Below are 26,553 nucleotides of genomic sequence, written 5' to 3'. Positions count from 1 at the left end.
TTTGCTCCATAAGTAACGTTAGAACGTTTCTTAGTCCCAGAACATAATTGTAATGGAAAATTAGGATCAACGTGAATGTTGAGCAACAATCAACGTTGAAATTAATATGTCTAACAAAATACTAGTTGCATTTGTCAGAACATAAATATTGACATTGAAAATTATATTCAAAAGTTTCCATTCTTGTAAGGAAACTCATAGTGAGATTTTCCAGCGTTGTCAATTGCTAAGCGTCACAAGTCAATCTTTCAGAAACAAGATGCGTACTGTCTTCATAATGTTTATCTGCAAGAGGGGCTAAGACAATAGCATGATTGCTAGAGACTATGTATCTCCCTTTAAACAGAAGTGGGCAGGAATAGGGTCCCCTATTTCTAATGGGTCACCATTAAAGTGTTTTATATTTGAGATTTCCAAGGCGAAAGATGTTGGTTTTGTCTAAAACAGTGCTTAAATAGTGCTTTAGAAAATGCTCGTATTCGGGGTTATAATCATTTAAACTCTAGAGTAAACTAACATTCAAGTTCACAGACCAAAATTTGGAAAAATAAAAGTAAATAAAAAACTACTTCAAGTCAAAAATCACAAATTTGGCTGCATTCAAAACCTTGTATCCAAGAGTGCCCAATCACTGGTCTCTTTATTGAATTCAAGACTTATGCAAAAACTAAAATGCCTTTATCGGTCAAGAAAGACATTCTAGAAATCATCAAAAAACCTTAGAATCATAGGAGCAAACATAGAACCTATAAAAAAAACCTACTTGATGGCAATCACAGAAGATTCATCCGTCTCTTGTTCTTCACTGTACATTAAAAATTCAGCCATTTTCTGTGCAATATAGCTCTTGCCAGTTCCACTGGGACCACATAATGCAAGCCTTCTATGATCACGCAGAAGACCCAAGAATCTGAAAGGTAAAAACGTAAATAAGTAAAATTTAAACTTTTAAAATCAAGAAAATGAATTTTAAACACACATTCTACTATCTTTGTATCAGAAAATGAAGTTAATTTGAGAGGCGCGCCGAAATTGTTTTGGCGCGCCGATTTTTTGATTAAAAATAATAATAAAAATTCTACTTCACCAAGCACGTTCAACCTCAACTTGATTGTAGTAAGGATTTTTAAATGGTTGGCTAAAAACCTTAAATAATAATAAGACAAAAATGGGATTTGTTAGGTCGTGCGGAAAGTGTTTTTGTTCACCGTCGATCAGACCAAATAGAATTCTCATTTTTAGCCACTAGACCCAGGGAAACCTATGTTGTGTTTATGTTTAACATCGCAGTGTTCCTTTAAAATCCCGTGCTTAGTCATTTCCTTCTTGTTAATGATTTGGACTAAGGTGTGTATAAATTTCAAAGTTTGAAGTTCAAACATCTCCTGTTCATCAAATACATACGAAAAGGAAGTGAAAAAAAACAAAACAACAAATAACAACATCGAAAAAACACTGTATACAAATCAGATACCATGGCTTAACAACACCAACAATTTTAAATCAGCGGTTACATCACTTCAGTTACAATTGATGTAACAAAAGTGAGATCTGATACTAGCATTGCACCTTGAGGTCCCACAGAATGCCGCAAATGGGCTTCTTCTTTGTATCTGCTGAAATAAGTTGTTTTTATAAGGGAAAACAAACCTGCACCTTTACCATAGGGCTCCAGCGCCCTACCCTACAGGAGGGGGGGGGGAACTAAACTCCACCTTTACCCTCTTTTCTTATCAACACGAAATAACCCTCCAAAATTCTTTTCTGAAAGAAGCGGTTAAGTTATGACGTTTCAAGTCAAAGTCTAAGGCTACTTCAACTTCAGTATGATCTTCTCACTTTTCAAATAAAATGTAATTCATTTCCATAGATATATTTCTATACTAGCTCTAGCTCTTTTCCAGATTAATTAAAAAAACATTTTCTACAAAATAAGTTTTTTAAAGAAAAGCAAAGAACTGCATTAAACAAAAATGAGCAATAATAAAATCAAATAATCTACCAAGCGGAAAACTACCACAAATCAGCATCGATAAATAAATGAAACCCAAAACGAACCGAAATTACAATAAATAACCGAGTCAAACTCAAAATGAGCAGAAGTGAACATAAGTTGGGCTCAAAACCCCTATGCCTTCCCCAAGGCAAAACATATTTTGCACTTAACTGAAAAAAAAATATAAATGTTTTTACTTTTATAACTTTAAAAAATCAAATAATATTAATATTTTGATTACTTAATATCAGTATATGTATATTAAACTGACAATGCACATTCATTTGCTTTTTTTTCAGTGGAGTGCAAATTTTTTTCTAGCCTCGGAAAAGCAGATGGGTTTTCACCCCAACTTAAGCTCCTCTTGACTTTTTTTGAGGTTGGCTCTGTTTTTATTGTAATTTCTTCTCGTTTTAGGTTTCATTTATTGATTGATGGTGAGTTGCGAGAGTTTTACGTATGGTAGAGTATTTTATTTAATTTTCGTTAATATTTTGTTTAATTGAGTTCTTTAATTTTCTTTTAAAAAATTATTTTCTGGACACAGTTTTTTTAATTAATTTCTGTTCATTTTATATTTAAATAGTCTTTTCAGGGGAAAAGAAAATAATACTTTGAATCTTTTCGTTTTTTTTAAGAATTAATAGTTTGGCCTGCTATTTGTATTCTGGAAGAAAATTTTCAGCAATTTTTAACAACATAAACCCTTTTAAAAATATGGACACAGATAATTTAGTTTAATTTTAATTTAGTTTCATACCTCCTCTAGTTAACCTGAAACGGAAAACTTGATACCATTCCCAAAAAAATCTGTTTACTTCCTATGATAGCTTGGATACACTCACGCTATTTTGATTTGGTTAAATCTTAGGAGCAGAAGTAACCCCGAAGTTTGAACATAATACCCTCAGTCGTTTTTGGGATAATGCTTAGATTCCTTATTGAGAAATATCATTAAAACAGTATATTTTTATTTAATCTTAAGGCAGCATTTACTTTTAAACATAAAGCAAATGGGAGGGTGGGCGTGGAAAGGGGATTAATTTCCCTCCAATCACTTTCGACTATTAAAAAGGACATCAGCCCTTTCTATTTTCAATCGAATGAGCCCTTTTCAAAGTTCCTACGAAAGCTCCTTCGATACAAAGTGGCCTGGTCTAAACAACAAAAACAAAATGATAAATTATACCCTCATCAATCTTAACTATAAATAGTCAAGCCTCCCAACCACTATTTGATTATTAGAAAGGGCACTAAGCCTTTGGAATTTCAATTGAATGAGTCGTTTTTGGGTTTCTACAAAAACACTTTCTATAAACACCTTATATGCCCCCAGGGTATAAATTACAACCCTAAACCTAAGAGCTTTGAGGGTGGTTGTGATCCTCTAAGACCTAATTTGCAGAACTTTCAACTAATTTAAACAAAATGGCTTTCTCAAAGTTTTGATTGAAAATGTTTTGAGAAAGGGTGGACGTTAAATGGGTGTTAGTTGCCTTTCGATTATTTAGGACAGCCAAAAAGGGCACATGCCCCGCTAATATCCAATTGAATCAACCGCTTTTAAAGTTTCTACGACAACTTCTTCAATACGAAGTGCCCTGGTCTAAAGGAAAAAAATTATAAATAATACATTTTGTCAAAATTCTTGTTATGTGCCCCTCGTAAATAACTTAAAACCCATGCCCTGAGGGTTGTGGGAGATTTATCTCCTCAGAAGTATATTTACTGTCCAGAAATAAGTTATTCTAAACAAAATGGCTATCTTAGAATTTTGATTGGATGTTTTTCGGGAAATGATGGACGTGGAATGGGTGTTAGCTGCCTCCCAATCACTTTCGACTATTAAAAAGGGCACTGGCCATTCCAATTTCCAATCGAGTGAGTCCTTTTTGAAGTTTCTACGACAACTCCTTCGATATGAATTGCCCTGGTATGGAAAAAAATAATACATTGCGCCAACGTCGTTCTTTACTTAGGCAGCGCGATTGCGCTGCCTATGATAACATCCTAAATTGCCTTATGCTCTTTTACCTACCTCTTTTCATCCGAAAAATTAGAAAGAAAATGAACAAAATTTTAAAGTGCAAGGTATAATTTTTTTTCAAAAAAATTTCTTCTTCTCCTTCCAATATACATGGAGAGCCCAAGATTACAGTATTTAAATTTAAGAAGCAGATTAGTTAGGATGTCGTTTGAAGCCTAGAGGACGATATTGATAAGAAAAAAGAGCGAAAAAAACGGCGGCGTATTAGTGACGCCGCCGCCGATAGAATCAGCGGCGGCGCGCCGCGGACTTTTCGGCGCGACTTCGGGGTCTAATCAGAAGAACGGCGTCAGCTTGGATGAGGCAAGAAACATAAACAAAACCAGAAATGCAAGTAACCAAAATTTTAGCCATAACACTTGAAACAATACTTAAAAAAGAAGACCTATCCTACGATTTTTAGTGCAATAAATACTCACTTTTTGAGTATGGGTTTTTGAATAAGTGTTTCGAAGACCATGGCATCCAAACTCTCTTCCTGTTTTGCACCTTTGAGAGCAACAAATATTCGATCAACTTCACCTATTAAATAGCCAAAAGGAAGGAGCTCGGGATAGACTCCTTGCCCAGTACACGCATCTATTGCCGATTCAAGCTGCTGGAGGGGCGAGTTAGACTCCGAAACTGGGGCTTTAGCTTTTATGAATACCTGGGATACTTCTCCAAAGTGATATGAATACACACAGTCGGCAGAAATTCCTAACGAGGAGGTTGGATCGATCTCATTTAAATATTCCTAGAAAAGAACTTTGAATTATAAATAAAAGTATATTAAGCTTCTCCAACGATCAAAATGAAGCAGTATCAAGCGATCGGTCTCTGAGTCTACCGCAAAATATCTTCACACTAGGGTGAAGCATTCAAATGTAGGTTTTTTTTCTGTCAAATTGATTTCTATAAGACCATGCAATATTTCAATTTTTCATTATATAATTAAATCGGAGAAACACTGTCAATGATTTTTTTTTTACAAAACAACGGTATCTTACAAAAAATAGTACCTGTATTATATTATCTCTGACAAGAGATATTTATCCAAAGTTCAGCCTCCCATTTCCTCAGAGGGAGTTGGACCCTCCCTGAAACAAAATCCCAGGCTTCGTCCTGGCATAGAACTCGTTTCAAGTTTAGTTTGCAGATCTATCACAAAAAATAAATTAGATTTTTCCTTCTAAATCCCCTATTTCATAAATGTCCTTGTCTCGATCCAGTGTTTGTTTTTTTTTTTTTTTTTTTTTTTTTATAATAGTGTTTTATTTTGTTTTGTTGGCCCTTTACAAGCTGAGCTACTTGGGCGTGTAAAAACAATACGTTTGTAATTGTTTTTTTTTAGTATTAATAAATTGATTGATTGATTGATTGATTGAAACACAAAATTTTGACAAATAAACCAATTCAGGTATTTTACCTAAAAAGTACATAGCTTCAAAGAAAAACGGGAAAAACTATACATAGAAATACATTAAAGTTATTGAGAGGAAAGGATTAGTTACGCTAATTAAATCCTAAAATAAAAGGTACATCTCAATCCACAAGAATTATTTTGAACAAATATTTCTATACGTGTTCAAAAAAATCTATTTATTTTTCTAACGCGTGAGTAGGAACCGTAGATATATAATTCGAACTTGTACGGTAAAATATATTACCTTTTTTTTTATCTAATTCAAAGAAGGTTTTTTACTTAAGTCTTCAAGCCATGGAAGGAAAAATATTGGCATTAAAAGCTTAATTTCAGCAAGGAAAATCTTCGAGAAAAGAAGAAAACACCTTTGCTTATTAAAAATTAAAAGCCTTTAAGTGCCTCAAGACGTCAATAAGATTAATGTAAAGTGAAATTAATTTAGCTAAATGTGATTCTGAAAGGCTTTCAGAGTCCATCTAAATAATTCTATAGAAATGGAAACAAAGCTCCTGCCAAAGGAAAAAAAAAGCAAAAGGAGGTTCTGTCAAAGGATTTTAGTTCTAAACTAAAATCCTAAACTAAAATGAACTAAAAGGATTTTAGTTCATTTTAACAATCAGCCCTTAATCTATTTTCAAAATGAACTTCTCTCCGTGCAAATTCTCCGATGAAGTACTCAAGTTGTAATCTTGTTGAGTTAAACACAAATATTCAATGGATTTAAATCTCTGACGCATAACAAACGACGTCTCCCTAAAGGTGGATTATGTAAAATCTTTGAAATAAAAACGTTTTAATTAATAATCGACAAGGCTATATAGTTTTAATTACTTGAAACTAAAAGTTCTACGCCAAGCTGAGATGATTTTTTAACATAAAAAAAATAAACACATTTTAAGCTTTTCAAAGGAACTATGTTAGAAGAAAAGTCATACCTGAAAAACCTTTTTGAGTCTATCTTCAAGAGCCTCCCACCTTGTAAGTGGAGCAACTGAAACGTAGCCAATGGGACAGACTGACGCATTGGAAGGCATTTCTGAGTTATAGTTTTTGGATGCTTGCCGATCAAGGCTACGCGTTTCACGAACATGCAGACCAAAGTCTTCATAATCCCTTTGGTATTTGGTTAAACAGCCATGAGATCCGAGATAAATGAAAACTTTGATTGGACGGCTATCCTTCTCCAAGGGTTCTCCAAATAAAATATCTAAAAAATAGGAAAAAATGATAAAAAAAAGAACAGTGTATTTTCTATAATATATTCTTCAAAAGCTAATACATCACTGGGAGTAATCATCTGAGCGCAACATAAAATATTAGGGAAAAAAACGAAATTGAAAAGAATCCTACCTTAAGCACTTTTCATGGGAATTTAAACTGTTAGCGCCTTAGAGAGCAGAGCACTATCCAGTTGAGTTAAAAAGTTGTCTTTAAAATAAAACGCTCACCAGAAGCAGTATAGCATTATAAATTAGTATCGATAACGGCTTTGGAATTTCAATAGTTGACATTAGATGGTACTGGTTGTGTTTTTCCTCAAACTCTCAAACTCAAACTCGAACAATTTTATTATCAAAGGCCTTACACAGTCAGGCCGATCAGTGGCAATTCTTATCACATTAAAAGATAAGGCACTGAACACATTGTAATCAAAGCCATAGCCATTGTCAGGGAAATTTATACACAACTGAACAAAAATATTAAGCAAATAATGAAACTAGAAATAGCATAAATAGAGTCGAACTAAAACCCAAAATATTTAAATTTCTAACTTTCTGAAAAAAAAAATCGAGCTCAACTCAGAGACTAACTTACGTTATTACTTTTATCAGCATCACATAATGTTTTAATATGAGATGAAAAGTAATGAAGCCTTTGAATTTTGACAGGGATATTTATTTCTTACGATTGGAAAAGTTCTAAGAATACTACCATGTAGTTGTGCTGTACATTTTAATTTTATAGATAACTTGCTTTCACGAGGAGTAGCTTATCATCGTTATTGCTGGCACTGCCAATCACATGAATCTGTACAGCAGCTGAAAATCGCAAATTTTCTGCAAGAACCTTCTCTTTTCCAGTAAAGCCAAAAAAATATTTCACTTAAACGCCCTGAAATGGCATTATCATAAAAATAACGGGGCTAAGACCTGATCCTTGTTTGGGTCTTGACTTTGAGCTATCAAGATAACTGCGCTATCTTGACATTGTCGAAGTTGGGATTCTCTGTCCATCGTTTTTGCGGTCTGCCTCGTGGACGGAGACTACGAAGAGACCTTCAAGGGCGATTTCTGGGAGGCGGTTCGGCTCCATTCGCTTGCCGTAGCCAAAACAGCGCAGTTGTTATTTCTTGTGAGAATGGTCTCGGTGGACTGGAGCCTTTGGTATACTTCCACATTTGTGATACGGTCAGTGTATTTGACTCTACCAATGCGACAGAGGCATCTCAGGTACTGTTCTGTTATAGCGACCCCACTCACGATTTACGCTGTGTAAAACTTGAGAACAAACTTAACCGGTTTTCCATCTATCTGTATTAGGAGATAATTAGCTTACGCTCAGTTAAAAAGAAGTGGCGGGTGACAGAATGCATTAAACTTATATAATTTGGGCTATATATTTGCACATTAAGGGATGGGGGTAAAGCATTTGGACAGCATGAAGTTAGAAAACAATTCTTACTTCAAAATATGCAGAATAATTGCAGCTGACACAGTTTGAATGCAGAACCACTATACTTTACCCCCACCCCCCTAATGTGCAAATATATAGCCCACATTTGTTTCTAAAGTATTATATTTTCATTATGTTTTGATATTTTTCATTGGGATTAACCTAACTTCACTTCTTGAGTGGGGTCGCTATAAATGAACAGTACCGCATCTCATCATGAAAGCTAGAAGATTCCTTTCGTCTTCGATTTTCAGTGTCCATGTTTCGCATCCATACATGACTATAGTATTTACTAAACAGTTGAATAGGCGCATTTTGAGGCTGTTGGATAGATGGTTACTTTTCCCGAGGTTCAATAGTATTCTGAAGCAAGAGCTAGCAAGTGCAAGTCGACGTTTCCCGTCAGAGTTATGGCAATTATCCGAGGAGAGTAGGTTATCAAGGCCCAGGAAGTGGTCAACCATTTCAATCTGTCTCCCGCCTATTGTAATAATGGGTGGGTTGTCTAGATCATATCTAGTAGTTACCATGACTTTGGTCTTACTGACATTACTCTCCGTCCCGAACGGCTTTGTGGCATTGTAGAGTTTATCAGTACCGATCAAACTGATCAAAGGCGTAATGCCATGTCTGATCTTTACATTTTGCTTCAGCTGAACCGTACACTAATAGCTGGAACGACAACGTAAGCCACAACTTTCATATGAACCCTTTGATGCCTGGGGGTTCCCTCAGGAACCACAAATTTCAGATTTTTTTTATTATCAAAACTACACAAGCTAACCTCTCGGGGTTTAAATGGTTGTATAGTCAATGAGCTCTATTCCCGACATTTTTCCCAGTGTATGATCGTCCACCCTTGGATGATATAATCACGGTCAAAGTAAGTACATTTTGCCTCCTTGCATTTTACCGATAGGTGGGCATGTATTTTTGTATTTGACAACGTAATGATTTGTTCAAGAGTTTTTATTTCCCTAGTCTGGCAGAGAGGAAGGGCTGAAAGTTCTAATGAAGTGTTATTTGCATCGATAGAGTAAAAAACAAGAGAAGGGAGGGGTCCTAAGAATCGTGGTTCCTAGATTGATCCATCAGAAATGAGAACTTTTCATGCTACTTAGCGTATATAAAGTGTAATGTGCTAAGATATCCTGTAACCTCTGTTTTTACGCCCCTATCTTATAATTTCTGATGATTCGACCATGCTAAATAGTATCAGTAGCTCTGAGGAACCACCTTGAACAGCTTGAGCTTGGGGTTACCACTGTCAATAGTAAAATACTAAACTTTCTGTAGCTAAATTACTAAATTTCCTGTAGATACAATTAGCAAGATAAACCAATATGTCTGCTAGGGTTGCAATGGACGAATCTACATCCACAGCAAAAAAACAGTGGAAGATGAGTAGTCTACAATTATGAAGAAACTACGTTCATACCCAATTTCAGTCGCACAAGCTATGAATTTTATTCTTGTCCAGATGATACTTCTGACCTGGAAGACCTCCCAAGTGAAGATAAAGACCCATCTGATCCACAGTAAGTTCCTCCTGATAAAGCTTTAGAAAAACTGCTTGTAGCTGAAATAGAAACCAGCCAAATTGAAGCCAACGACTGTGACAGTCGGGATGAGTCTCAAGCTAATGGAGGTGAAGAAATTATACCACAAACTTCAAGTATCCCTACTTCCAAACCAATTCGACGACGACACATTGCTTGGAGGAATATAGGTTTTATCCCACCAGAAATTCTGTGAAAAGATCAGCTTCGAGTCGACCAAGAAATGAGCGGCAAGACCCACCAGTTTCAATGAGACTTGACGGCCAGGAGGACTTTCCAGCTTTGATAGACAGCAAACAGAGGTACCGAGCTTGTGTTCAAGCCCACTCCAAGTTGTAGTGTATGAAGTTCGAAGTGGCTTTGTGTTTCACGTCAAACAGAAACTGTTTCCTATCTTACCACGCTAGCTAGGCGATGTGTGACTATGTACTTTTACTGCCGGATGTTGCCTGTAGGAACCGTTCTGTATTTTCTTCCTTTTAATTGTTTTCTTGACATTTTGTCGCGGAATGACCTTCAATAAAGCACATAAATAGGCACGGAATTTTTTCCTCTCTTCTTTCAATATTCAGGCATCAAAGGGCTAATGTTTATGACAAAAAAAATAGAATAAAAGAACAAAAAGAAACAAGAAAAAAACTGACATGTCTAGGGGAGAATTATCATTAATCAAAGTGCCATTGGATACTTTGACAAGAGTCTTTTTTTAACGACTCAAGTTCTGAAAATATAAAATCCAACTGTGCCACATTTCCCCAATTGTAAACATATATATATATATATATATATATATATATATATATATATATATATATATATATATATATATATATATATATATATATATATATATATATATATATATATATATATATATATATATATATATATATATATATATATATATATATATATATATTATAAAATTACTCACCTCCTGGATTTACTGTAAAGGCAAGTTCAGGTACACTAAGGCGTCTGTCTTGTCCGTGGCCGACAGAAGAAGCTGAGCCACCTAAAGATTTACTGCTAACAAGTCTCTGAAGTCGCTCATTATCTTGCTTTAAGGTCATCATCTCATTCTAAAAAAGAAGAAGAAAAGGGTGATGTAATAAGCAGAACAGGGTTCTCACCTGTACTTCTCATAATCAAAATGATGCTTATGCTTTTCTCTTACTTTAGTGTAAGGATAAGAACATCAATAAGAGCAGGCAAGAAAGTGAGTTGCACAAAGTAAAGCGCACCAAAAATGCCTGAACATCATGCGCATGGGCGACATTTAATAAAAAAAAATCGTATAGTTTTATCATCATTGTATGCTCTAACTATGTAAAGTCTACTGTTTGCAAGCTGCTAATTATCTGGGGTCTTGTGCATAATATGTATAGATACAATATTCCATTTATCTCTACCTAGGACCTAGGAAACAATAGAATTGAAATAAAATAGTGAACTTTTTGACGTACTATATAGCCATACTACACTTGCAAATTAACGATTCGTAGTGTATATGACTAAAAGCCACAGCCTTATGAAATAAAAGTGGTCTTAATATGCATGTCCATCCGAGATCAGGCTTACATTTCACCAAGCTCAAATTAACTTAATGGCATCTCACAGATAGCCTTTGAACGGTTTTTAAGATATGCACTCGACTATACGTGAAAAAGATTTAAAAAAAAATGCTTTGAAATAAAATTTTGGATTGATTTTTGAATTGATTTGAGGTCTGTATAAACGAATTTAGAAAAAAAATAATGTTAACCTAAGGAAACAATTTTGGTTCAAATACATCAATTTAAGCAATTTATTCCACGTTCTGAAACAAGATCTATAACAAAGTTCCGTATTGTTAATTTTATTTCGAAAAACAAAAATAACTTATTGTCATTTTGACTTAGGTAAAGAGACTAGGTGAGTCTGATGATGAATATCTAAATAAAAGTGAAATAGAGAAAATAAGTAAAGTTCTTTGACATAAATAAAAACTTAATTGCAAACAATGTAAAATTCAGCGTGTTCCAACACGTTGTAACTGCAGCGGCATATCTTCAAGTACCTCTGAAAAAAGGGTAGGAGTTGCGGTGGCATGAATATACACTCCTGGAAGACATGTTGCTTGAAGTTGTGAAAGGATCTCAGAAAAGGATGCTCACGTAAATTTGTAAAAAAATTGTAAAAATTTTGATATTCTATCTTATATCTGAGCTACGTCAGCCACATATGTCAAGAATAAGAAAGCGAAGATTTGAGATTACATGTGTTTTCTCTTGATTGTATTGTCAGACGTATACTACAAAAGTAGAAAGTTAACATGGTAATAAATTGGTTTTTACAGACAGAAAAACCGCTGTTCCAAAATTCTGTCTTTTCTAAATTCAAAAAAGTATGTCTAACATCTTAGCTATGATTAGTCAATCACAAAATATGCGCTTGGCAATTGGACATTGTTCCACTTGAGAAATTATAAAAGGGATACGTAATCGGCAATGTAGTCATACGCGAGTATGATTTTATTAACATGTATAACTATAGTGGGGCCTAGACATTGCACTTACCTTCATTTTGTTCACTGTCTCCTTTAGAGCGTCAAGCTGGTGCGCAGAACTCAAAGCTTCTAGCCGAATATCTGTTAAAACCATATCCTTTTCCCTGAGAAGCTTTTTGAGTTCATTTAGGTCCTCCCCTTCTCCTAAATCCAAATTCAATGAAGAGCGACTGCCTTTGAAAGCTTCTTTTTCTTCTCTCTTAAGGCGGAGTTGAACGTGACTCAAGAGTGGGGAGGAAGGTGCGGATCCATCTGTTTGAGCACCACCCCTTGGATCATCTTCAACAGCTCCGGTTTTTCCAATTCTTCTTGACCGTGAGAAAGCTTTTGTAAAGGAGCTCCGAAGCTAAAACAAATAAAGACAAAGATTAAACCAAAGGTAATATCAAACTGAACAAATATATGCACCTGTATTCATACTAAAATTTACGGGGACAAAATAAACTTACTAAATTCATTTTTGAGGATACAGTCACTTGCCTCCCTTGGATATCTAAAACACTTCATAGCCTTGAAGATTGGTTCTTATCATCTAATTTTGGGATTTCTAGGCTGAATCATATTCTAAGAAGAATGTATGATCATCCACGACAAATATTTTTCTAAAGCTTGACAGTTAAACCAATCCAATTTCACTCCCTTCAAATCCCTTATTGCTATTCTAGATTATTTTGCAACCTTTCAAAGTCACAAAAATGAAAGAAAAAACAAACAGACAAAACAGCTCGTCGCAACAAAAGCTGTCTGAAGCCAACACAACAGGGCAAAACTGCGTCAGTTTCTTGGCTATTTTTACCTCGGAGGTTCCCATTCCTTGAGCAAATAGAAAATTTGAAGAGTCGCAATTTATTTTATAGCTATTATATTTTACTAATTGTGCATTCTTATTTGAATATTTTTGTGTATGACATTTTTTATACATATTGACTTGTAGGATGAACCACTGAAACATATCTATTAAACTTAAATTCGATATAGGCTACATGTCTACTATTTTTTTATTCTTAATAATTTATGGGGTACTTATTTACTTTTTAAAGTAGCTTTAATCGTTCTTATTTATCAATACTACATGTTTCCGTTAGTGAATTACTGTTAGTGATTAATAGTAATTGTCCAAAGGTAATTCCATATATCATTTAATTAAACCTACGGATATTGATACAAAAATTTATAGATCTTGGTCAATTAGCAGCAAAAGTAACCAAGTCTTCAAATTTGTAGCGCTGATTAAATATAGCAATAAAATAGTATTTTAATTATAGCTTACCCAGCTCTTCTTCTTTCCATCTTTTCTAATATCCGATATTTCTCCGCTAAGATTTGAATGAGGTTGACCACCTGCTAAAGCACTAGTATTTGCTGAACTGCTTGCTGAAGAGTGCGAAGTTAAGCTTGCCACAGAATCATTCGAAGCTTGCCGTGGCATTCCAGTCGCTGAAAAAGTATAAGATAATTTAGGGAAAGAGGTGAGGTTTCGAAGTAATATCTTCCTTTTTGTGATAACTTACTGCTCTTGGGTAATTTATTCCTTGTCAAATTGGCTTTAGTATTTTTCTGCTTTCGTTATTTATGTGTATCTGTTTAGAAAACCCTTTCCATAAAAGAAGTTTTTCAAAGAAAAATAAAGAACTGTTAAACCGAAGACGAGTAGAAATAAATTCAAATAGTAATTCAAGTGTAAAACGAACACAAATCACTATCACTAAGTAAGTGGAAATCCAAAGCGAACCGAAATTACAATAAATGATCAAAGTAAACTTAAAACGAACGAAAAGTTCCACAAACAAGAGTAGGACTAACTACCCCTACACCTTGTAAGGACCAGAGCGTCATTTGCATTTTACTGAAAACAAAATACATCTTAAACATTTTCTCTTTTAGAAAGTTAATAGCCACAACATTACTGAGACTTTCAGGAATGAACATCAATATATTTTAAACTGTAAATCTGCATTACATTAGCCTATCTTTAAAGGAGGATTAAATAAAAATAACAAGTTTTTTAAACTGAAAGTAAGGAGCGACATTAAAACTTAAAACGAACATAAATTATTCCGTATATGAAAGGGGCTGTCCCCTCCTCAACGCCTCGCTCTTTACACTAAGGTTTTTTATTGTTTAAAATAAATAGAGTTGTGAGAAAGTCAAACTTTAGCGTAAGAGCAAGGCGTTGAGGAGGGACAGCCCCTTTCATATATGGAATAATTTCTGTTCGTTTTAAGTTTTAATGTCGCTCCTTACTTTCAGTTAAAAAAACTTGTTTTTTTTATTTAATTTTGAACGTTTTTGAGTAAATGCAGGTTTTGATCTTGGCTCACAGTACATGAATAATTAAAACAAAATTTTCATATTAATTTAATTTTATTTGGTTAAATGGCTTTCTCAAAACTTGTTTCATTTTATTTACGAACGTTTTTATTAGTAATAAATATAAGTAACTTACGAATTAATTTACGTAACGAACTTCTATATTCATATATTTTTAATACGTACATTAGGGGGTTCGCCCCCTAGTCAATACCTTGCTCTTTAAGCGAAAGTTCGAATTTTGTTCCAATTCTTTAAAAATGACCGCTTAATCACAAAGGCCGTTAATAATAATAAATAGCTCTTATGAAAGTACTAAAAAATCTCTGGATTAAAGAGTGAGGTATTGACTAGGGGGTGAACCTAATCATATATGTAATATTTTCTGTTCGTTTAAAGTTTTAATGTTGCTGCTGTTGCAGTTGAAAAACTAGTTTTTTTATATTTAATTTCTGATCTTTTTTTAAATAATGCTGGGAAGTCCGGCGTCCCCTTCATAGCAATGTCCCTTCCCCCATGAAAGCTTCCTTCATGAAAAGATCCTCCTACATAACCTCCAACCCCAGGCACGTACGCAGGAATTTGTTTCGGGGGGCCCAATTTGTTTCGGGGGGCCAAATCCTTCAAACCCATTAACCTGTGAGAAAAATCAGAAAATTATGGAAAAATGAAAAATATCGTGAGATTTCGGGGGGGGGGGGGGGGGTCCGGGCCCGGAGGCCCTCCCCCTGCGTACGTCCCTGCCTGACCCCCCTCCACCCAACTACCAGGAAAAATCTCCCCTGAAAACGTCTGTACTGTATACTTCCCAATAACCAATACTATATGTTAACATTGGGTAAAGTTCATAGCTTTCCGCCCTCCTCCTGGGAACTTCGGGGGATTAAGTCATCCTAAAAGACATACTTATAATATTTTCGAACATGCTGAACAAAATGGCTATCTCAAAATTTTGATCAGGTGACTTTGGGAAAACAATGAGCGTGGGAGGGGGCCTAGTTGCCCTCCATTTTTTTTTTGGTCACTTAAAAGGGCACTAGAACATTTAATTTCCATTCAATTGAGCCCTCCCACAATATTCTAGGACCACGGATTCGATACGATCACCCCTGGAAAAAAAAATAAATAAAAAAAACACGCACCCGTGATCTTTCTTCTGGCAAAAAATGCAAAATTCCACGTTTTTGTAGATAGGAGCTTGAAACCTCTAAAGTAGGGTTCTCTGATACGCGGAATATGATGGTGTGATTTTCATTCAGGTTCTATAACTTTTAGGGGTTCTTTCCCCCTTTTTTCGAAAATTGGCCAAATTTTCTCAGGCGCGTAACTTTTGATGCGTAGGATTAAACCTGATGAAACTTATTTATTTGAAATCAACATTAAAATCGGATTCTTTTGATGTATCTATTTGTATCAAAATACCGTTTTCTAGAGTTTCGGTTACCATTGAGCCGGGTCCCAATAACCAATACTAGGCTATATGTTAACATTGGGTAAAGTTCATAACTTTCAGGCCTCCTCCTGGGGGCTTTGAGGGATTAAGTCATCCTAAGAGAAATACTTATTATATTTTCGACCATGTTCAACAAAATGGCTATCTCCAAATTTTGATCAGGTGACTTTGGGAAAAAAATAAGCGGTGGAGGGGGCCTTGTTGCCCTCCATTTTTTTTTGGTCACTTAAAAAAAGCACTGAAACTTTTAATTTCCGTTCCAATGAGACTTCCGACGATATTCTAGGACCACTGGGTCGATACGATCACCCCTGGAAAAAAAAAATAAAAATAAACACACATCCGTGATCTTTCTTCTGGCAAAAAATGGAAAATTCCACATTTTTGTAGATAGGAGCTTGAGACCTCTACAGTAGGGTTCTCTGATACGCTGAATATGATGGTGTGATTTTCATTAAGGTTCTATAACTTTTAGGGGGTCTTTCCCCCTTTTTTCTAAAATCAGCCAAATTTTCTAAGGCGCGTAACTTTTGATAGGTAAAATTAAACTTGATGAAACTTATATATTTGAAATCAGCATTAAGATCTGATTCTGTTGATGTATCTATTGGTATCAAAATTTCGTCTTTTAGAGTTTCAGGTACCATTGAGTCGGGTCGCTCCTTATTTACAGTTCGTTACCACGAACTGATCGAAAACGTCAATAAGTCATACATTCGATTTGAACCAATTTCTTGGCTTTAGACGCATGTCTTACTATTTATATTTTACTTATCTCTGTTCAATATTTTAGTTTGATATGTATTTCTTTTGTTTTTGGTAAAAAGAAAAGAAAAATAAACTTACTATCAAGAGGTTTCAATTGCATTCCGGCATCAATTCCTTGTTTTCTAAGATTTTCAATCAAGGATCGAAGCTCACTTAGCTCATTATCCTGAAAAGCACAAGCCATATATATCAGGCGACATCAAGCTTAATATTACCATGCAAAATTAAGCCTTGTAATGTATTATTATTAAAACATATTATATGATATAAAATGTATTTTATATTGTGTTATTTCTATAGTAATAACAATTACAATAGCTTAATTTTATTATGGCATATTGCACCATAATATTTAAAATGTTGATCAGTAGCTGTGTGCAATAAATTTTTAATTATAGGTTGAATTCCAGATGAAGTAAGAAACGGATTTTTGTTAATATAAATTAAAAATCTGCGTAATTTTTGGTCTTCTACTGAACCGGAGTCATCCTGACCCCCATCTTGTTTTATTAGGAAAGTTAAGGCATACTTCTGGTGAATTTCTTCGGACAGCATTACGGTGAAATGGTAAATATCTCAAATTAAGTGGATGCTATGCAAATTAACTAAATACACGCCATTTAAGGATATCTTACATTATCCGAAAAGGACTTTGCTCTATTGTCGAGGAGTATATTAACTAATTAAATGAACTGTAATTGATTAACATGCTATAGTTACCTAAATTTAAGTTAGATTAACAAAATACTTACCTTATTAGAATAGGCTGACTAAATAAGTCGCAATGGACAAACAAAAAGTAGGAAACCCTAGATTGAGCTGACATGGTATTATACAAATGGCTAAAAATCTCTTAAGTTTATTTTAGAAGATGACAAAGTCAGAACCTTTACAAATAAGGAAAAGTGAGAAGAGCGTCCTCTACTATGTCTGTCTCAAATAGCTTAATAGGGCGACTAATTTATGGTAGGGAAATCTTTCTAAATCCAGCTTTCTCAGTTCTAGGTTTCTGTGGGTTAGAAGCTTTTCATTTAGTGCTGCACCCATGCCTCCTGTTTAAATAGCTAGGTTTAGGTAGAAAAGGGTTCTAGGAGAGACAGTAGCCTCTGGAAAAAGTTATGAGCCCCTTTAAATGTGTGGGGTTTCTTCATTGTACATATTTCTAATTGATTCAAAACTTCCCAAGGTGGATTGATAAGCCAGGATATTAGAATCTTAGACCCAGCCTAGTAATTTCAATGTTGAGTTCAACCCTTAAATACGTAACCTATGAAGCTCTTCAAGGGGACTTGTGCTGCTTTACGGAGAAATGAAATTGAGGCTACCTCAAAGGGATACAACCTGAATACATAATCAATTTGGCCATAGCAGATACTAAATAGATAAAAAAAAAACATCGTACCACGCTCGTCGTTGCATGCAAACCTCGTGATGCATTGATTTTGGTGCAGACTTAACGATTTCGTAGACTTTGTTGAAAAGTCATAACCGACAGCTATATTTCATAAGTTATAACCGACAGTTATGTCTCACTGCAGTTTTTTTTCTGTAAACTGGAGTTGTACCTTTGAATGTCGTTCAGCGTTATTATGAAAATAGTTCTTTGACTTTTCACTCGATTATTTTAACGTATTTATGCAGATCTCTAAAGATAAAGTGTATACAGGTTGCCCAGAAACAGTTCAAATAAAATTAGATTAGTGCCGTAAAAAAGTTACCTGTCAATATAATTGCTTACCTTTTGCTCTGAAGTTAAGTGTAGTTGTTGCAGCCTATTTGTCATATTTGACAATGATTGCTCAAATGCAGATACGACATGGGCCTAGAAATTAAAAGAAAACATAAACACATAGATTGTCACTGTCACAGCGGAAGGTTGTATTTGACATTTTCACTTTTCTAATATAATGTCAAAACCATTTTCCAAGCTGATCTCAAAGGAAGGATCAGCAGGGCAATGTATGTTCAACGACAATTTAATCATCCTATCTATATTATCCTATTGATCCTCTATTTGAAAAAAGTTTAGCAAACGATATTTGGCAATAGTCCCTTATGTCTGAAAATGTCATATACGGCATTTAGGCCTGACAGCCACAATTTGACAAGCAATTATTAGCAATAGTACCACTTTTGAATAAACATGACAAAAGGGGACTCGGGAGACAAAGATAATCAAACATAGCATGGCTCCTGTGTGAATATTTCCTAGGTTTTTTCTTCTTCAGAAAATGACCTTTTATATACATCGGCCAAGCTTTATGCGCTTAGTCTCTGGTGTCTCCTCAACTCGACCTTGCACAAATCTACTCTACCCAACGAAAACCCGCATAATTCAACATAAACATGATTCAATAAACATACAGTATCTTGGAAGCGTTCCAATTCATTTTGAAGAGGAAGGACAGCACAAATTCATCGGTAGTGCAAAACATCCAAATATTGCAAAAGAAATGAAAACAAATAACCTTAAGATGTGACGAAAGGCCGCAGAGGACATCTTGGGTATGTATGTGGGAGAAATCTGACTAATTAAGTTGTCTCTGTCGCCAACACCTTAAAAATCTCCAAGCTGACAATACTGCTTCTAATTTTATGGTTGTGTTTGTGCTGGAAGGCTATCTATTTTTTATACGAAAAACATTGAAAGTTGAATTGCAGCAAAAGCACAAGGTGCTTTTGTTGATCTTAGAAACATAGGGTAGAGCAAGAGGATCTAAACAGGGTCAACACTTAGGATATTTTAACGACAATGGTGAGTATAAATAAGTATAGCACAGAAGCATGGATACTATGCAAAGAAAAGGGAGATATGTGTGGGCATTTCACAACTACATTATTAAAAAATAATTTTTCACATAGATTGCAGTGATGCACCAGAGTCTACTCTTTATTAGTAGAGGGGTTATGCTTTCAAGGCAATTGGAAACCAATATTCAAGCCAATATATCACGGAAGTAAAAACAAACAAAAATATGATTTAAAAAAGACCCGACTCAAATTTTAGTTGATTTATGGGATTTTTGTTTAGTTAACCTTTTTTTAGAGATGAGCTTGAGTATTCTCGCTTATTAGTTTCGTAAATCCTTTGTTCAGCTCTTTATGCTATTAAGTAAAAAAATTATTGGGGGAGAAGGTGGGGTATTTTTCACGGGGAGGACTTTCAGTGGAAAAGTTTCCTGGGGAATTTTCCAGGGGATCTGTTACAGAGAGGGGGACTTCCTAGCATGATTTGAAAAACTGTAAGTAATTGAAAACAATTTATTTCAAAATACTCCTCCCCCTTCAAGCAGAAAACTACCCCGAAAAATGTCCGTATATCTTCCGATAACAAATACTATATTTGAATAATATGGACGAATTTTGTAAATTACAGCCCTTTCCCCAGGGACTATGGAGGGCCGTGTCATCATCAAAACACAGTTATTGGGCCTTTCAACTATTTTGGATTACATGACTATCTTATACTTTGATCAGATGTCTTTGGGAAAAAGGGGCAAGGGAGGGGGCATAGGTGCCCTCCAATCTTTTTGGTCACTTAAAAAGGGCACTAGAACTTTTGATTCCCGTTCGAATCAGTTCTCTTACGATCTTTTAGGACCACTGGCTTGATTCGATCACCCCTGGAAAAAAACAAACAAACAAGCAAATAAACACGCATCCGTGACCTGTTTTCTGGCAAAAAGATAAAAACAAAAATTCTACATGTTTGTAGTTGGGAGCTTGAAGCCACTACAGTAATATTCTCTCATATGCTGAATCTAATTGAGTTATTTTCGTTAAGATCGCTTGACTTGTTGGAGGTGTTTTCTCTCTTTTTCAAAAATCAGGCAAATTTTCTCCGGCCCGTAGATTTTGATGGGTAACATCAAACTTGATGAATTTTATATATTTGGGACCAGCATTAAACGTCGATTCTTTCGATGTATCTATTGTTATCAAAATTCCGTTTTTCAGAGTTTTAGTTACTATTGGGTCGAGTTGCTTCTTACTCACAGTTCATTACCATGAACTGTTTGATTATTTAAGAGCAAATTATACAATAAATAAGTCTCTTGTGTGCAATTACACAGCAAATAAAGGTCAACAAGTAACAATTACAACACAATAAATGGAGATTTTCGTCATTCAACCCCTCTAAGTGCTCTGGGTTATATTTCGACATTCATTAGAAATAATGGGATACAAACTTAAATACGGGAATGATTCGTGTTATACAACAAGGTATGTAATTTATAGTGTACGTTTCAACTCTTCTCTATCATACTCAACACAATACCGTTGGTTTGGTAAAAAGCTCAACGTCTTTCATAGGTTATCATTGCTGCTTTTATCCCCCTTCCCCTACCCTCAGCCTATAGAACGAATAGTCGTAGAAAATTTTGAGACGGCTGTTCTGATCGCTTATTAAAATTTCAAGTTGCCCTTTTAAGGCCCAAAACCAATTGAATGCTAACAAAAAGCCCTTTCAATACCAAAGTTCCTCCAGAAGCCCCAGGTAGTACTGGATTAATTTTCAAGAACGCCATTTTAATCAAGGCGACTGAAAGATAAAAACAATGTGCCTCTGAATGCGGCAAAATAAGTGAGGGTTTTCATAAAATGGAGTATACAATGTACATAATCGAAGACCCGAAATTGAGGTTCTTGAACTATTAAATAAAAAAAAACAAGTTTTTTTTAACTGAAAGTAAGGAGCGACATTAAAACTTAAAATGAACAGAAATTATTCCGTATATGAAAGGGGCTGTCCCCTCCTCAATACACCGCTCTTTACGCTAAAGTTTTTTATTGTTTTAAAAATAAAGTTGTGTGACAGATTCAAACTTTAGCATAAAGAGCGAGGTATTGAGGAGGGGAAAGCCGCTTTCATATTCGGAATAATTTCTGTTCGTTTTAAGTTTTAATGTCTCTCCTTACTTTCAGATAAAAAACTCGTTTTTATTAGTCTGACCGTTTTTCAACTAATGCAGGTTTGTTTTGGTTCACTGTACATGAATAATTAAAACGAAATATGCATATTAATTTTACTTTTTTGGCTGAATGGCTTCCTCGAAATTTTGTTCTGAAGTAACTTACGAATTAACTTACGTAGAGAACTTCTATAATCGTATGTTTTATTACGTATATTAGGGAGTTTGCCCCCTAGTCGATACCTTGCTCTTTACGCTAAGGTTCGAATTTTGTTAGAATCACAAAGGCCGGTTAATTAGAATAGATAGCTCTTTTAAAAGTACTAAAAATAACTTTAGCGAAAAGGGCGAAGTATTGACTAGGGGCGAACCCCCTCATATACGTAATAATTTCTGTTTGTTTTAAGTTTTAATCTTGCTCCTTACTTTCATTTGAACAAACTAATTTTTTTATTTAAATTCTGATCTTTTTTTAAATAATGCTGAGACATCCGGCTCCCCCTTCATAGAAATATCCTTTCTCCCAAGGAAACATCCTCCATTGAACGATCCTCCCCCGTAACCACCTCATCTGATCCCCCCCCCACCAGAAAAAAATCCCTCCTGATATTGCTTGTATACTTCCTATTAATCAATACCATATATAAATAACGGGCCAACCTTACAACTTGCAGCACGTCTCTCAGAACCATTAACGTGATTAATATTCTCAAATATATATTAATCAGAGCTTGGACTATGCTAAACAAAATCACTATATTAAAATTTTAATTGGGTGACTGGGAAAAAAATGAGCTTGGGAGGGGGCCAAGTTGCCCTCCAATTTTTGGCACTAAGACTTTTAATTTCCGTTCAAATGAGCCCTCTTACGATATTCTAGGACTACTGGATCGATACGATCATCCCTGGAAAAAACAAAAACAAAACAAAACAAATAAACACGCATCCGTGATCTTTCTTCTGGCAAAAAACACCAAATTCCACATTTTTGCAGATAGGAGCTTGAAACTTCCGCAGAAGGGTTTTCTAATACGCTGAATCCGATGGTGTGATTTTCATTAAAGTTCTATGACTTTTTGGGGGTTTTTCCCCCTTTTTTCGAAAATAAGGCAAATTTTTTCAGGCGCGTAACTTTTGATTCGTAAAACTTATAGATTTGAAATCAGCATAAAAATCTGATTCTATTGATGTATCTATGGGTATCAAGATTCCGGTTTTAGAGTTTCGGTTACTATTGAGAGTAGAGAGGGGTCATGAGCTCGTGACAGAACCACGTGGTTTATGGTTTTCTCAGTGAGAATGAAAAAACAGGAATTTTCTCACTTGAAAAACCATGAATTTTGTCACATTTATGGTTGTTTTCATGGATGGTTATGGATGATTTATGGTTTTTGTCAGTGAGAATTTGAAAAAACAAGAATTTTGACACATTTATGTCTGTTTTTATGGTTTTTGTCAGTGAGAATTTGAAAAACAGGAACTTTCTCACATTTTTGTATGTTTTTATGGTTTTTGTCAGTGAGAATTTGAAAAAACAGGAAATTTCTCACTGAGAAAACCATAAACCACGTGGTGCTGTCACGAGTCAGAACACCTGTGCTGTCGACCTCAATTCACCTATCGTGAATCCATAATTCCCCTTAGAAACAACAAATTAATTTCCCCTTTCTTGACAGATCAATCAATCAATGACATCATCTGTCAGACTTTAAAAATTTTCGCCTAGAAACATTTCTCCAGGAATAGATCCAAATCATTAATGTCTTTGCCTCGGGAACAGTTCTACTGGTCGAACTCCAAAGGATATTAATAACCACAGGCCACGGACACAATTAGGCAAGAAACATCTTAGCGATGAATTGTTTTAGCGCGCGAAAAGGTTTCATATTAATTTGAAATGCGTTAGCGCAGAGATGCCAATAACAAAGGAACACGCTGAATTTACGTTTAGGGATTATTTGGGCGAAACCGTTTTAGACAGGTTATGGAACTATTTCGGCGAAACAGATAGAGACATTTTAAAAGAAGATTTTTGAAGAGATTTTAGAAGAGAATTTAATGGTGAAACTCTGTGGTCGTTATAATACACAAGTTTCATTTGAACAGTGTTGTGAGGTCCTCTAACCCAACCCCAAAGGGTTCCAATCCTCCTACCCCAACCCCGACGGACGCCCCCGGTCCTCAAAGGCCCCCAACCTCCCCACGGGCCACCGGCGCCCCCACCGGCCCACCCAGACCCCCCCAGGCCATCCCCAGCCCCCAAATGTCCCCCAGGCTCCCAACTGTCCCCCCGGACACTCAAAGGCCCCCCAAGCTCCCAAAGGGCCACCGGCACCCCAAAGGCCCACCCAGACCCCCAAATGCCATCCCCGGGCCCCCCAAAGGCACATCGAGCTCCCAAAGGACCAACGGGGTCCCAAAGACCCTCCACCGGTCCCCAAAGGCCCCCCAAGCTCCCAAAGGGCCACCGGCGCCCCCAACGGCCCACCCAGACCCCCAAATGCCATCCCCGGACCCCCCAAGCCCATCCCCCGGTCCCCAAAGGTCCCCCCCAGCTCCCAAAGGACCACCGACCCACAAAGGACCCACAGACCCTCAAATGCTCTCCCCGAGCACCCCTCTTTCGTTGATGTGTGTTGTCTGAAACCTATGATTTGGGATGTGTAGTTTGCTACTTCAGGCTTTTCTGAGCTAAGGTTTCCTAGTATTTCCTAGGTGAATGTTGTCTGAAACCAATAGTTTGGGATGAGTAGTTTGCTATTTCAGGCTTTTATGAGCTAGGTTTCTTAGCCTTTCGTTGGTGTGTGTTGAGTGAAACTTATGATTTGGGATATGTAGTTTGCTATTTTTGACTTTTCTGAGTTGGATTTCTTAGTCTTTCATAGGTGTGTGGTGTCTGAAACCTATGATTTGGGATGTGTTGTTTGCTATTTTCGACTTTTCTGCGTTGGTTTTCTTAGCCTTTCTTAGGTTTGCGTTGTCAGAAAATTATGTTTTGGGATGTTTAGTTTGCTATTTCAGGCTTTTCTGAGCTAAGGTTTTCTAGTATTTCGTAGGTGAATTTTGTCTGAAATCAATAGTTTGGGATGAATAGTTTGCTATTTTTGACTTTTCTGAGCTAGGTTTCTTAGTCTTTCGTTGGTGTGTGTTGACTGAAACCGATGATTTGGGATATGTAGTTTGCTATTTTTGACTTTTCTGAGCTGGATTTCTTAGTCTTTCATAGGCATGTGTTCTATGAAACCTATGATTTGGGATGGGTGGATTGCTACTTTTGACTTTTCTGAGCTGGATTTCTTAGCCTTTCATAGGTGTTTGTTGTCTGAAACCTATAGTTTGGGATGACTAGTTTGCTATTTTTGACTTTTCTGAGCTAGGTTTCTTAGCCGTTCATAGGTGTGTGTTGTCTGAAACCTATGATTTGGGATATCTAATTTGCTATTTCCGACTTTTCATAACCGGATTTCTTAGTCTTTCGTAGGTGTGTGGTGTCTGAAACCTATGATTTGGGGTGTGTGGGTTGTTATTTTTTTGACTTTTCTGAGCTGGATTTCTTAGCCATTCGTAGGTGTGTGTTGACTGAAACCTATGATTTGGGGTGGTTAATTTGCTATTTTTGACTTTTCTGAGCTAGATTTCTTAGCCTATCATATGTGTGTCCTTTCAGAAAATTATGATTTGGGAGGTGTAGTTTGCTTTTTGGACTTTTCAGAGCTAGGATTCTTAGTCACTCATAGGTGTTTGTTGTCTGAAACTTCGAGTTTGGGATGAGTAGTTGGCTATTTCAGACTTTTCTGAGCTAAGGTTTCTTAGTATTTCGTAGGTGAATGCTGTCTGAAACTTATGATTTGGGATATGTAAATTACTATTTCGGGCTTTTCTGAGTTGGATTTCTTAGTCTTTCATAGGTGTGTTGTGTCTGAAACCTATGTTTTGGGATGTGATGTTTGCTATTTTCGTCTTTTATGAGCTAGCTTTCTTAGCCTTTCATAGGTATGTGTTGTAAGAACATTATGATTTGGGATGTGTAGTTTGCTATATCAGGCTTTTCTGAGCTAAGGTTTTCTAGTATTTCGTAGGTGAATGTTGTCTGAAACCAATAGTTTGGGATGTGTAATTTGCTATTTCCGACTTTTCATAACCGGATATCTTAGTCTTTCGTAGGTGTGTGGTGTCTGAAACCTATGATTTGGGATGTGTGGGTTGCTATTTCAGGCTTTTCTGAGTTGGATTTCTTAGTCTTTCATAGGTGTGTAGTGTCTGAAACCTATGATTTGGGGTGGATGGATTGCTAATTTTGACTTTTCTGAGCTGGATTTCTTAGCCTTTCATAGGTGTTTGTTGTCTGAAACATATAGTTTGGGATGACTAGTTTGCTATTTTTGACTTTTCTGAGGTAGGTTTCTTAGCCGTTCATAGGTGAGTGTTGTCTGAAACCTATGATTTGGGATATGTAATTTGCTATTTCTGACTTTTCATAACCGGATTTCTTAGTCTTTCGTAGGTGTGTGATGTCTGAAACCTATGATTTGGGGGTGTGTGGGTTGATATTTTTTGACTTTTCTGAGCAGGATTTCATAGCCATTCGTAGGTGTGTGTTGACTGAAACCTATGATTTGGGATGGTTAATTTGCTATTTTTGACTTTTCTAAGCTAGATTTCTTAGCCTTTCATAGGTGTGTCCTTTCAGAAAATTATGATTTGGGAAGCACACAAAAACTTACACATGCACACGAAAACTTACATGCACACAAAAAATTACATTCAAACAAAATATTACACACACACACACACACACAAAACTTACACACACAAACACAAGAACAATCACACAAACGTATCAAAACTAAAACACACACAACAAATTATACACACACACAA

At 35.8% G+C, this 26,553-nt stretch overlaps 1 protein-coding gene across 5 annotated transcripts in view; it reads right to left on the bottom strand.

Annotated features, from left to right (window-relative positions):
- sick (sickie) overlaps positions 1-26,553 on the bottom strand; it is a 374,025-nt gene that overhangs the window by 21,323 nt on the left and 326,149 nt on the right. For all 5 annotated transcript variants that reach the window (XM_089107071.1, XM_089107072.1, XM_089107073.1 and 2 more), the window contains 8 exons: positions 18,498-18,581; positions 16,838-16,925; positions 13,499-13,665; positions 12,239-12,574; positions 10,615-10,762; positions 6,384-6,655; positions 4,463-4,779; positions 764-910 (listed from right to left, as the gene is read on the bottom strand). In XM_089107071.1, the coding sequence (XP_088963197.1) occupies positions 764-910; positions 4,463-4,779; positions 6,384-6,655; positions 10,615-10,762; positions 12,239-12,574; positions 13,499-13,665; positions 16,838-16,925; positions 18,498-18,581 (1,559 nt within the window). The remainder of the gene's footprint in view (positions 1-763; positions 911-4,462; positions 4,780-6,383; positions 6,656-10,614; positions 10,763-12,238; positions 12,575-13,498; positions 13,666-16,837; positions 16,926-18,497; positions 18,582-26,553) is intronic.

The sequence above is a fragment of the Artemia sp. Qi Xiang Cuo genome, chromosome 21 (assembly GCF_049724085.1).
Source record: "Artemia sp. Qi Xiang Cuo chromosome 21, ASM4972408v1, whole genome shotgun sequence".
Taxonomy (NCBI): domain Eukaryota; kingdom Metazoa; phylum Arthropoda; class Branchiopoda; order Anostraca; family Artemiidae; genus Artemia; species Artemia sp. Qi Xiang Cuo.
This window is presented reverse-complemented; position numbering and strand designations above follow the sequence as displayed.